This window comes from Rhinopithecus roxellana, chromosome 10, assembly GCF_007565055.1.
Source record: "Rhinopithecus roxellana isolate Shanxi Qingling chromosome 10, ASM756505v1, whole genome shotgun sequence".
NCBI classification, from domain to species: Eukaryota; Metazoa; Chordata; class Mammalia; order Primates; family Cercopithecidae; genus Rhinopithecus; species Rhinopithecus roxellana.
Genome location: NC_044558.1, coordinates 103,123,663 through 103,137,002, shown reverse-complemented (window position 1 = coordinate 103,137,002; position 13,340 = coordinate 103,123,663). Strand labels below are relative to the sequence as shown.

Sequence of the window (13,340 nt, the reverse complement as noted above, 5' to 3'; positions counted from 1 at the left end):
TGTGGCCTGCAGTATCAGCTCCAGTTCTGCTCTTCACTGACTGGGCTCCTTCAGACTGTGGGTCTGCGGTGAAGTCCATCTCCTTGGGCTCCTGGTGGACCCAGCGAGGTCAGGTTCCTGCACTGTGCCTCGCCTATGGCATGAGCAGTGATGGAGGTGTTCACACTGTGCTTGGTGTTGGCAGCAGGCCTCATACCTGAGGTTTTATCTGATACCAACATTTGCACTGCCATTGTCATTTCTAAGATAGTGTAGGTGTCATCGGAATACTTGGCCGTATATATATGTATACATTTTCGCTTTGTAACCCAGGCTAAAGTGCAGTGGCATGATCTCAGCTCACTGCAAACTCCACCTCCCGGGTTCACACCATTCTCCTGCCTCAGCCTCCCGAGTAGCTGGGACTACAGGCGCCCGCCACCACACCCGGCTAATTTTTTGTATTTTTAGTAGAGACGGGGTTTCACTGTGTTGGCCAGGATGGTCTTGATCTCCTTACCTTGTGATCCACCCGCCTCGGCCTCCCAAAGTGCTGAGATTACAGGCATGAGCCACTGCACCTGGCCGATATATATACATTTTCAACAAGGTTTTGGATGAATGAAAAGACCTCTCACTGGGTTTTGATCATGGCATACTTAAATGAGGGTGTCATCCAAATACTTGGTCATATATAGACAGACATTTTCAAGAAGGTTTTGGGTGAGTGAAAAGATAAGCTGTCTCGCTTTGTTTTGATCATAGCGTACTTAAAAGTCTGTTACTGGTACCTCTGCTATTCCGGTACTGAATGACTGGCTGGCTGCAATGGTTTGACAAACGTAATATTTCCTGTTTCAGGGTTAACTATAAGTATTGCAAGTGTTTGTTTACATATAGTATAGTCAAATCATTGGTCTTTCATGTAAGAAGTCAGCTGTGTGGTTTGTAGCTTGACCCAGGAAGAGTCCAGGCAGCTGGTCAGTAACATGTAGGCGTGCGTGTGGCGTGCCTTCCCTCGAACTGAGTAATCAACTCTCCGTTGTGCATCTGGCTTTCTTCAGGCGGCTCCTTCTTGCTGCTTGCCTGCCTTTCTCGCCTCAGGACCACATCCAGAGCCCCCACACCAGCAGCGTCTGCATGCTCTGCTGTGCCCACGTTGCCGGTGTCCACAGCCCTCGGGGGATGTGCTGTCTCACTTCCAGGGCACTTGCCATGCTGGTGTGTGGGGACCACTGCCTTTCAGTTCACCTCGTGGAGCCCATCCAAACAGGAGCTGTGGGCATGTCTTACTGCATGGGACAGGGTGGGGCAGATATAGTAGAGGCAGCATCCAGGACTTTTACTGTATTTACTTTTGTTTCTAATTTGTGAGAATTACATTTTCTCCATGATAGCCAGATCCATCCTCAGGATGCAAACATCACACTTAATTTATTTCTGTACCCACTCTTTCAGTCATCTCTCTTCATTTTTCTAAAAATACTTGTCTGAAAATAAAGCATTTTTTTGTTGTTGTTGAACGTAGAAAAGCAAATTTTCTTTGTAATACCACTTTGTGGTCCCTTCACCAGTAAGACTTCCTGGAATCTTGCATTAATTAGGTTTTCTGTGTTTTGGAAGCGTTTGTATTAATAGTCATTACTTTATTATGGAAAAAAGTAAAGCTAAAATATTGTCTTCTTTTATAGCTGATTTATGAAGCTAATCCAGAGAAAAAGGCAAAATATTTGTAAAGTTTGAGGGTGATGTTCTTTTTTTTTTTTTAGACAGGAGTTTCACTGTTGTCGCCTAGGCTGGAGTGCAGTGGCATGATCTCGGCTCACTGCAACCTCTGCCTCTCAGGTTCATGTGATTCTCCTGCCTCAGCCTCCCGAGTAGCTGGGATTACAGGTGCATGCCACCACGCCTGGCTAATTTTTATATTTTTAGTAAAGATGTGTCCTCTACTGCTAGAAGAATACCCTAAATTTCACCAGGTTGGCCAGGCTACTCTCGAACTCCTGACCTCAGATAATCCACCCACCTCGGCCTCCCAAAGTGTTGGGATTACAGTCATGAGCCACCACCCCCGGCTGCGGGTGATGTTCTGAATAAGTTGGAGCATTTTGTTAAGAGCCTGTGCACAGAAACGTAGAGTAAGATTCAGTCTTAACCTATATTTTAGGAATCAACAGAAACCTGAGACCTAGAATTTTCTCCAGGGCCTCTCCTTCTGTATGTAGAGGCCATGACTCTTTGCATTAGAGGACCCCACGGTGGCTTGTCGAGCTCCCTAAAGGGCATCCTGAGCCTCCGTGTCCCTCACGCCCTGTGGAAGCCCATGATGGTGACAGTGGTCAGATGTGTGCGTGAGTGGGACAGCCCCACCTCTCAGAGCCTGCGGGACTCCGGCAAGCCATGTGGGACGGGGCATTCATGCCTGGTTAGAGCCTGCACAGGAGCTCTGTTACCAGACACACAGTCTTTCCGCCTCTGGCCTGGCTCAACCTGGCCATCTAGCGTCTTGTGTGATAGACCTGGTCTTACTCTTATGCACCCCTTCTCCCTCCTTCCCTTTGCTTACTCTTAGGGTGACAGAAGGAGGAGAATGCTTCCCGGTATGGTGCAGTGTTCTGGGAGGAGACTGCTATGGCCTTGCACATTGGTTTCTAGTTCTGGTTGTCCTTAGTGTTGCCTTCAGAATTTAGGGCATTCCTCTAGCAGTAGAGGACACGTGTGCACACAGACATGTATGCTTGTACATGCGCAGACACACCTGTACCTGGGCCTGTGCTGCTGTGTCATGTGAGAGTCTTGGTTTTCGCCTTGGCACGCACTCTTTGACCAGAGTTTAGAGGAGCTTGGGGGAAGAGCCCTGGGCAAGGAAGGAGGTGCTTGAGCCCTGGTCTTGACTTGTCACTACCTCTGTAACCTTGCACAGAGAGTATGCCTGGGGCGGCTGCTCACTTCACAGAACAAGGAGTTTCTTTAAAATTCTGCAGGATGCTAAGATGTCTTGGGAGCAAGTAGCCCACAATTGAGTGGCCCGTTGTTTAGCTGTGCAATTTATGAAGGAAGGACTGCCAGGCATAAGCACTGCTGAAGACCCCCAAGAATGTACTTTGAGACATCGCTGGGCATGCGCCAGCCTCACTGTCCACCATGGGCAGAGGACAGTGGTGTCCGTGGCGGTCCACGCTGCCCCTTGGTGTTGCCGGGTGACGGCTCACAGCCTGCTCCACACGGTTGCCTGCCGTGTGGCCTCGGGCACTTTGCACTCCTATTTTGTTCCCTCTCCCTCTCTGGGTGATTATGGGGCTTATGTAAGAGAACACCTGGAAAGGGTTAGCGTGGACTGGGGAGTGTCATAGCAGTCGGCTGTGACAGCCACTTAATGCCGCTGCTGTTGGGTTATGCTTGGACTTGGAAAGAAGGCCCAGGAAAGGGAAGCTTGTGTTCAGCCACGGGGAGTTTAGTCTCAGATTCCCACCCAGTGAGGCCTGTGTCCCGCGCAGTCGTCTGTCCATGCTGCCTCATTCGAATGCACTCTCATCAATTTTGTTGCAGAGTAAAAACAACCGTCCTCTCCGTACGAGCCAGATCTATGCCCAGGATGAGAATGCCACACACACCCAGCTGTACACGAGCCACTTTGACTTAATGAAAATGACTGCGGGCAAGAGGAGCCCCCCAATCAAACCTCTGTATGTTTTCTGAGTGCTCATTTTATGTTAATTATGACTGAGTAGATTGCGTGAAGCTTGGTTTTGATGTATGTTTAACATACGCTTCGTCAGATATTTCCTTTATTTAATACTGTCTCACCATCTATACTGCAGGCTTGGCATGAATCCCTTTCAGAAGAACCCCAAGCACGCGTCTGTGTTGGCAGAAAGGTATTTCTCTAGTCATGATACATTTGTTACTGTTTGGAAGGATTTCATTCCAGTGTCATCTAAGTTCAGCGAGTTCAGCAAATCATTGTGCACTTGGTGTGTTCAGGCATCAGCTGGACATGGCAGTGCGCAGAACCTGCAGGAGAGACGGTGCTTCTCCTGCCATGGGCTGCGGTGTGCATGGGGCAGCCCCTGCCCTGTCTCTGTGTTGCGGGGATTGTCCTTGCTGGCCCTCGGTGGGGCAAGACGCTGACGGACACGATGAGTGTGCCAGGGCCATGTGGCCAACCACAAGGGGGGCTTTCTTCCTTGCACCCCACCTCTCAGGCACTGATTTTGTTAGCCATATCTTAAGAACACATCATGTTTAGGGGTGTGTGTACTTGCCCTGAAGTTCTACAGGGGAAAAGAGGAATGGATGAATGGATGGGTAGAGAAGTGGGTAGATGCAAGAAAGTAAATGGGGTAAGAATGGGATGGCAAAACCCCAGTGTGGAACCTTAGTGCCAGCACATGGGTGTCTGCTGCGTTTCTGACTGTCCGACTCTGCCCATAAATGTTGGAAATGCTGGGATGAAATGGTGTGCATCTGGTTTAGGCACCACACAGTGGCGGATTTGGGAGGCTTCCTTGTTCTGTGGCTCCCTTTCCACACAGTGGTGGAGCGATCTTTGTCAGAGGGAGTCGGCCCAGGGCCCATCTCCTCAAGCCCCCAGGACTCCCTCCTGCCCATGCTCTGCGTCGCCTGGCCCTGGCTTTCAGCCCCTTGGTGCTCCCTGAGTGTGCTGGCAGCCGTGCCCCAGGCCTTCCCTTCACCACCCTCGCCAGATGTTTTCAGAGCACACTGTTGAGAATTGCGGCCCTGCCCTGCTGTTTCCCGTCATAGCAGTCAGTACACGTCTTCAGACCCACTGCACGTTTTACCTGTTTGTTTTCTGATGTGAGTACTATGATCCTTGGGACTCTAGTGTCTGGGAGCCCAGACCAGGTGTTTGATTTATGTTGTTGATTAAATGAAGAGTTAATTCACCCAACTAATATTTATGGACCTGCTGCGGGCCTGCACGGCGTGGAGCCTGGGCATTCCCAGGGCAGTGAGACAGGCTCAGTCCCGCCCTCCCTTTACCTCACTGGAGGGCGTCCTCACAGAATGAATAGACAGTGATTTTCCTGAGTACAGTGCAGACACATGAGGTGGGCTGTGCGTTTTGGGGACTGCCACCAGTTACCCTGGGGATGTGTTCAGAGATACTTCTCCCGGAGCGTGGGAGAGCTCGGCCTCAAGGAAGAGGACTCAGCGCCAGGCCGAGGACAAGGTCCAGGTGGCTCGATCTCCTGCAGGGCACGTTGGGCACCTTGCTTGATGCCCTCGTCTCGTGGGCTGGGCTGGAGCTGCCCCAGCCCCTGGCAGCACGGGGTTTCTAGGGTACTTGGTGCTTGTCCATCTTAAAACTTGCCTGTATGTTTTTAACCTTTGCATCTGTCTTTCAGTGGAATCAACTATGACAAGCCACTGCCTCCCATCCAGGTGGCGTCTCTCCGTGCAGAGCGAATCGCAAAAGAGAAAAAGGTCAGCACCCTGGGCCCTTCTGCTTGAGTGGGAAAATGTGGTGGCTGTGACTTCATCCAGGGGCTGTGCAGGCCGGGTCTGCCCCTCCAGTGGCTCCTCTTCCTTCCCTGCCCCTCAGGCTCTGGCTGATCAGCAGAAGGCACAGCAGCCGGCCGTGGCCCAGCCGCCCCCGCCCCAACCGCAGCCCCCGCCACCCCCGCAGCAGCCACCACCACCGCTGCCACAACCACAGGCAGCGGGCAGCCAGCCGCCAGCAGGGCCACCAGCTGTCCAGTCTCAACCCCAGCCACAGCCCCAGACCCAGACGCAGCCTGTGCAGACCCCAGCGAAGGCGCAGCCCGCAATCACGACGGGGGGCAGCGCGGCCGTGCTGGTGAGCAGGGACCTCCTCACGGGCTTCCCGTCCACAGGAAGTCACCCCCACCCGCACTTGATTCAAGTGCTTTCTGTTAAAACGAAGCTTGTTGCCAGTTCTAGCACATTTCCAGGCTGTAGACCTTCCTCTAAAGAAATGGGAAAAGGCTTAGTCTCACCCCAGAGGAATTGTGTGTTTTCGCCCAGATTCTGCCATTTCACTCCTCCAAGGCTTTTGTGGGCTTAGTGGCTTTATTGGATTTGGCAGGTAGAGGCAGCTCCTTTTAGTGGAGGTGGCTGGGAAGTTTGGAATTGCCTGGGTTTTGTATAACATACCTAAACATACCTGTGACGCATTTACCTCTTGACTTCCTACACACTTAGAGAGCAGGTCCTGTCTGTGCTGGTGTCTCCTGAAAGCATGCCCATGTGTGCTCACTCATACACATCAGTCTTTAATGCCTGTTGTAGAAAAGCTGTAAAGTGCACGAGAAGCGTTGTGAAAAGAAAGGCAGGGTGTGGAGCTGCAGACTGTGGCCATGCACACCACATGCTGTGGTGCATCTCTGTACTGTGTGTGTCCATGTGCCACACAGAGCTGAAATCATATGCAGAGAATCACACCTGCAGAGAATAGGAGCTGTGCCAAATTGGGAAAACCCACACTTTGGACTACCAGGCAGGCATAAAAATATTTTTGTTACATAGAACCATTTCCTGCAGTCGTTTTTAGAAAATTGTTTGCTGTAGTGGAATTTTCAGTGTACTCAGGCAACTTCATTCCTCATCTGTTCAAAAGAGATCTTTGTGAATGCCTACTTGGTGCAAGGTGGGCAAGATGGGCAGTGCCCACACTCTGGAGCCATGTCCTACAGGGGAGGGCGGCAGCCAAAGAGATCATTTTAAATGCTAGCGGGAGGAGTCAGGGTGGCACAATGCGGGACTGGCTTGTTAGGAAACACCTTTCTGAGGAGTTGGCATTTGAGCTAAGGCCTCAATGACAAGGATTTGGTCATGAGAAGAACAGAAACAGCAAGTACAGAGGTCCTGAGCTTGGCTGATATGGGGGCCAGAAAGGTCAGTGTGGCTGGACTCAGGTGGTGAGGTATAGAGGGTGGATGAATGGAGTGGAGAGACAGGAGTAGAGGGACAGTGGGGTGTGGGGTCAGCAGGGTGGGGATGGAGGGACCCCGGGGTAGAGGTGGAGGGTCAGCGGTGTGGGGCTAGAGGGACAGTGGGATAAGGGTGGAGGGACAGCAGGTAGACAGATGGTGGGGGCACCGCAAGGTGGAACGAGCTGGGGAGGTTGGGACGGGTGGTTGTGTGACTGTCGTGGAGTTTTGATTTGATTCTGAATGAAGTGGAGGCCTTTGGAGTGTTTATGCAGGGGAGAGCCTGACATGAAATTCAAATTTTTTTTTTTTAAATAGGCAGGAACCATTAAAACATCAGTTACTGGGACAAGCATACCCACTGGTAAGACAAATACAGAGATGCTGAAATGTGGACCCCATTTCTCCTGGCACTGTTGCCTTATGCCCGCCTGTCTCTGCAGGCACCGTGAGTGGAAATGTGATCGTGAACACCATCGCAGGGGTCCCGGCTGCCACCTTCCAGTCCATCAACAAGCGCTTGGCGTCACCAGTGGCTCCTGGAGCCTTGACTGTGAGTTGCCCTTCACCTGGGCCACGCACCTTGACTGCATTCCGCCAAAATTATTTGCTTGTCTGTTAATTCTTATTATTTTTAAGTATTCCATTGGTGAAAAAACTGTCTAATTTGAATTTCATAAAATAAGTAGCTGATCAGTATGTTGATTTCAGAAACATTCACCTGTTTGGGGGATGGTTTCCATTCTGTATGAGGGATGAAAATGAGGTGGGGTATGTGCGTGTAAAGTGTAGGGGTGTATGTGTGTGAGGTGTAGGGGGTGTGTGTGAAGTATAGGAGTGTGTGTGTGTGAGGTGTAGGGGTGTGTGAAGTGTGGGGGTGTGTGTGTGAGGTGGAATGTGAAGTGTAAGGGTGTGTGTGTGAGGTGTAGGGGTGTGAGGTGTAGGGGTGTGTGAGGTGTAGGGGGTATGTGAACTGTATGTGTGTGTGTGAGGTGTAGGGGTGTGTGTGTGAAGTGTAGGGGTGTGTGAGGTGTAGGGGTGTGTGTGTGAAGTGTAGGGGTGTGTGAGGTGTAGGGGTGTGTGAGGTGTAGGGGTGTGTGTGTGAGGTGTAGGAGTGTGTGAAGTGTAGGGGTATGTGTGTGTGAGGTGTAGGGGTGGGTGTGAGATGTAGGGGTGTGTGAGGTGTAGGGGTGTGTGTGAAGTGTAGGGGTGTGTGAGGTGTAGGGGGGTGTGTGAGGTGTAGGGGTGGTGTGAGGTGTAGGGGTGTGAGGTGTAGGGGTGTGTGTGAGGTGTAGGGGTGTGTGAGGTGTAGGAGTGTGTGAAGTGCAGGGGTGTATGTGTGTGGTGTAGGAGTGTGTGAAGTGTAGGGGTATATGTGTGTGAGGTGTAGGGGTGTGTGAAGTGTGGGGGTGTGTGTGAGGTGTAGGAGTGTGTGAAGTGCAGGGGTGTATGTGTGTGAGGTGTAGGAGTGTGTGAAGTGCAGGGGTGTATGTGTGTGAGGTGTAGGGGTGTGTGAAGTGTGGGGGTGTGTGTGAGGTGCAGGGGTGTGTGTATGAAGTGTAGGAGGGTGTGTGTGTGTGTGAAGTGTCCCCTCCCTGTAGGATGATTTTAGGTAGGAGGTAGGTAGGATGTGAGGGTCCGCTGCTTATTCTGTTGCCGCAGGTGCCCCCCATATGCTCGTCACTGTGCCCATGTGGGGAAGCTGAGAGATGACGGGCCTCTTGGGGGCGTGGTTTTGGGGGAGGGGACACGGCATCACACAAGGGCATGGCTGGGTGTGTGCCAGGAGCAGGCGGGCATGGGAGGAGTGGGGAGTTTCTACGGAACGTGGAGACCCCAGGTGTGGGAAGTGGTAGGTGCAGCCCACCCAGGTGGAGAGGAGGCGCCTAGGCAAAGGTGCAGAGCCATGTGGTGCCCTGGGACCAGTGCTTCACTCGGGTTTTTCATCATCAGAACCAAACACAAGTGAGAATAAGGAGCTCAGATTTGTATCTCGGTTTTCCAAATAGTTCACAGACCCGGGGGCAACACACCCTGAATGAGAAGAAACTGCGCTTCAAAGTCAGTGCTTTGGCAAGTAGAATGCAGTCCCTCTTGGGTTTTGAAAAGCGTCTTTCCTGTAAAGATGTCGTTGCTGTAGTAGCAGGTGATGGGGCATTGGCAGGATAGATGTGTGGATGATGGAATTGGATAGAGTCCAGAAATAGACCCCCTCCCCAACACACAGACACACACGCATGCGCGCGCGCACGCGCGCACACACACACACACACACACACACACACACACATACAGATTTTCAGTTGACCTCAGTGAAAGTGCCAAGGAAATTCAGAGGTGAACAGACTGTCTTGTCAGCAAATGGTGCTGTAACAGTTGGGCGGCCATGTGCAAAACAATGAGCCTTGGCCTGTAACTCACACTGAATATGAAAGTCACTGCAGGTGGATCACAGGCCTGTGTGTAAAAGCAAAAACTACACTGTAAGCCAAAACGCTAACATTTCTAGGAGAAAATCTGTGCTGCTTTGGTTTAGGCAAAGATTTCTTAGGATACTGGAAGCCTGTGAATCATGAAGAAAAATTAATACATTAGGCTTCATCAAAATTAAGGACTTCTCGTCCTTGAAAAATAGTAAGAAAATGAAAAGCATAGACTGGGAGAAAATATAAAGATTCTTCAACTCAATAGTGAGAAAACAAGCAACTTTATAAAATGGGCAGGAGATGGAGCAGTCACTTCACCAAGAAGATAGAAGAATTAGATAAATACTTGAAAAGGTGTGCAACGTCATTAGTCATTAGGGAAATGCAGATTTTTACAACCACAGTGATACAGCATAATGTGCCTAGGAGAGTGGCTTCAGAAACAGAAGGCTGGCAGTAATGGAAGCAGCCAGGAATCTCTCACAAGGCTGTGGGAATGCAGAATCCACAGTCACTTCTGAAAACAGTTTCATTTTTTTCTTATAAAACCAAGCATATTCTGGTAATTCAGCTTAGCAGTTCTGCTGCTAGGTATTTCCCCAAGAGAAGTGAAAACACCAGAACGAGAACCCTCAGCACCAATATTTATAGTGACTTTATTCGGGATTGCTGAAAAAGAAAACAGCCTAAATACCCTTCAGCTGGTGGATGGGCTGATAAACCATGGTACATTCCTACAGCCCAGTCCTACCAAGGAATACCAAAGAATGAACCCCTGAGACATGCACCTCCATGGTGGACTCTCAGATACATTTTGCAGCTAAATGAACAGTTTCAGAAGGCTTCATATGCTGTATGACTCCATTTAAATAACATTATAAAAATGGTAAAACTAGAGAGACAAAAACACAGATGAATGATTGCCACGTGCTGGAGGTGCAGGAGGGATTCGACTATGGAGAGGAATACGAGAACGTTGGAAGTGGTGGGGTTGGCAGTAGCTACATGATGATAATGTGTCCGTCAAAATTCATAGAACCACATATTGTACTCTCTGTAAATTACCCTTCAATAAATCCCTGTAAAACACTCTTAAGCGGTAGAATATATAAAAACACAATTTTTCTGGTATGTGACTTTAAGATTATTTCACTTTTCTTTGTGCTTTGCAGTAAACAACCTCAGGCTCAGTCGCTGCAGTAGATAGTAGAAGTTGTTAGGCCTGCGGCGTTGGGAACATCCTGTATGACCAATACCACTGTTTCTGTGAGGGTACCAAGCCAGAATCACTGCATTTAGCGTTTTATTTTGAAAAAGACCTGTTCTTTGTGGTATTTTAAAATGTAAAGCATTTCATTCATGGCATATTTTTGCGTGGCTCTTAATGGACAAGACATTCTTCCTGGCACTGTGGGCCCAAGACACAGTGTGCTTTCATGGGGGCCTTGTAGTGCTGTGCCTAGAACATGAGAGAGGTGCAGATAGCAGTGGTGGACGTGTAGGTGATTGTACTCGGGGGACTCAGAGAAGGCTTTCAGGAGAAAGTGATATTGGGCTTCAGGAGGACAGGAAGTGCATCATCCACAGAACTGGCCCTTCTGAAGGCAGGGCCAGTCGTGTGAGCGGGGGATCTGAGGGGAAGGGAATGGTGTGCATGGAGAATGACGTGTTGTTCTGTTTGAATGGAACACAAAAGATACTAACAGAGAAACAGTGGTTCCCTGCCTTTAAAACCATTATTACTGAGTGGCTTCTGTGTGCTTGGCACTTTGTAAAATTGAGGTTAGATTGTACTGGGCTTTGGATATTGGGCCATATGGGTTTTTGTTGTTGTTGTTGTTGTTATTGTTTTGTTTTTTATTTTGAGACGGAGTCTCGCTCTGTCACCCAGGCTGGAGTGCAGTGGTGTGATCTCGGAGTGGCGTGATCTCAGCTCACTGCAGCCTTCGCCTCCTGGGTTCAAGCAATTCTCTGCCTCAGCCTCCCAAGTAGCTGGGATTACAGGTGCCCGCCACCACACCTGGCTAATTTTTGTATTTTTAGTACAGATGGGGTTTCACCGTCTTAGCCCAGCTGGTCTTGAACTCCTGACTTCATGATCCACCCACCTCACCCTCCCAAAGTGCTGGGATTACAGGCACGAACCACCGCGCCCAGCCTAGATAGGGATTTTATTCACCAGGCAGTGGGGAGCCCTTAACAGTCTTAGAGCAGAGAGATGTTCTAGGAAAATTAATGTGATACTACATATCTAGAATTGATTAGGGTAGAAGAGGCTAAGGAGAAAACAATTTCTTTTTTTCTTTTTTTTTCTTTTGAGACAGCATCTTGCTGTTGCTCCGGCTGGAGTGCAGGGGTGCAATCACAGCTCGCTGCAGCCTCACACACACAGGCTTAAGCAATCCTCCCGCCTCAGCTTCCTTAGTAGTTGGGATGCGAAAACTGTTTAGTCCAGAAAAGGATTACTTCTGTTTCTGGTAACAAGATGAGTTAAGTTATTTTTATACCACCTCTTAATGAGAATAACTAAAGTTATTGGATAAACATTTTTAAAGCTTCAGGGAACTGACAAGAATAATTAATTATCAGGCCCAAATCTAAGGGAGGGAAGAAACTCAGAGAGAGAAACAGGATTCATTGAAGTCATGTTTGCCTTGGAAATAAATTTCAGCCTGTGGGATGAGGGAACTCAAATTCAAGTCCAAGGCTGGGCCAAGGTGGAGAATCTAAAAAGGAAACTACTGATACACCGAGGTAGGGTCCCAGGTGGCTAAACCCTTAGGGCAAGAGTGAACCAGAAGCAGAATCCATCTGCCCTTGGCCTTCAGGGGTCAAAAGAAGAGTTGCTCTTGGATTGAGCAGTAGAGCATGGTGGGGACGGCCCCTGAGAGGTTAAAGCCACAGGTCAGTTTGCAGCTCAAGTTGATATTACCTTAAAAGTGTCTCCGGCACTCCCTCACATCAAGTGAAGTAGACCTGCTTCACTGGGCGTGTTCCTGTGTAGCCGACCAGGAACAAATGCAGATTCTCTCTGGAGGATTATGCTTTCTTGACTTCTGAGAATCTCCACAAATAGTTTTCTAGTATAATACAATATAATAGAATACAAAATAAACAGAAAAGAAATGGCATTGTGAGTGAGAATCAGCAGAATGGCAGACACTGGATAGGCCTGCAAAGATGAGTGATATTGGGATTATCAGGTTTAGATTTTAAAGGTTAGGCTTTCAGGCTGGGCGCGGTGTCCCATGCCTGTAATCCTACCATTTTGGGAGGGTGAGGAGGGCGGATCAGAAGGTCAGGAGACAGAGACCATTCTGGCTAACACAGTGAAACCCCATCTCTACTGAAAATACAAAAAAAAAAAATTAGCCAGATGTGGTGGCACGCGTGTGTAGTCCTGGCTACTCAGGAGGCTGAAGCAGGAGAATCGCTTGAACCTGCGAGGCGGAGGTTGCAGTGAGCCGAGATCACATCATTGCACTCCAGCCTGGGTGACAGAGCAAGACTCCGTTAAAAAAAAAAAAAGTTATGCTTTCTATTTTAAGGAAATAAAAGAGAAGATTGAGAATATCTGAATATCTGTAATCAGGAAACTATGTATAGAAAGAATATAGACAACTTTTAGAAAAGTCTGATTACCAAAGTTGGGGGAAACAAACCAAACTTATGAGTGGGCTTTAATATCACACAATTAAGGAGAAAATGAGGGAAGTGGAGGCAGAATCAGAAGACATCCTACACGCAACATGGGATGACAAGATGACACATGGAGGACATGGTGATAGGGCCTGATAGGTGGTTACTGACTGTCAGACAGAAAATTGAGCAGAGTCAATATTTGAAGATGGTATAGTTTTTAAGAACTTACTAATGACACTGATGCATTTATGTAGAAAGTCTAATCCCAATGAAGGATGAGAAAAAGGAACCAAGTCTGGTCTGCATAATGCCAGTGACCAAGAGGTCTTTCAAGCAGCCACAGGAAAAGACAGATTGTCTTCAGAGGTGGAGCGGTGCA

At 49.0% G+C, this 13,340-nt stretch overlaps 1 protein-coding gene across 10 annotated transcripts in view; it reads left to right on the top strand.

Annotated features, from left to right (window-relative positions):
- The window catches only part of EP400 (E1A binding protein p400), a 135,002-nt gene that overhangs the window by 101,138 nt on the left and 20,524 nt on the right, over nucleotides 1-13,340 (top strand). For all 10 annotated transcript variants that reach the window (XM_030939898.1, XM_030939893.1, XM_030939896.1 and 7 more), the window contains 6 exons: nucleotides 3,529-3,665; nucleotides 3,801-3,857; nucleotides 5,349-5,427; nucleotides 5,546-5,800; nucleotides 7,212-7,257; nucleotides 7,337-7,446. In XM_030939898.1, coding sequence (XP_030795758.1) covers nucleotides 3,529-3,665; nucleotides 3,801-3,857; nucleotides 5,349-5,427; nucleotides 5,546-5,800; nucleotides 7,212-7,257; nucleotides 7,337-7,446 — 684 coding nt within the window. The remainder of the gene's footprint in view (nucleotides 1-3,528; nucleotides 3,666-3,800; nucleotides 3,858-5,348; nucleotides 5,428-5,545; nucleotides 5,801-7,211; nucleotides 7,258-7,336; nucleotides 7,447-13,340) is intronic.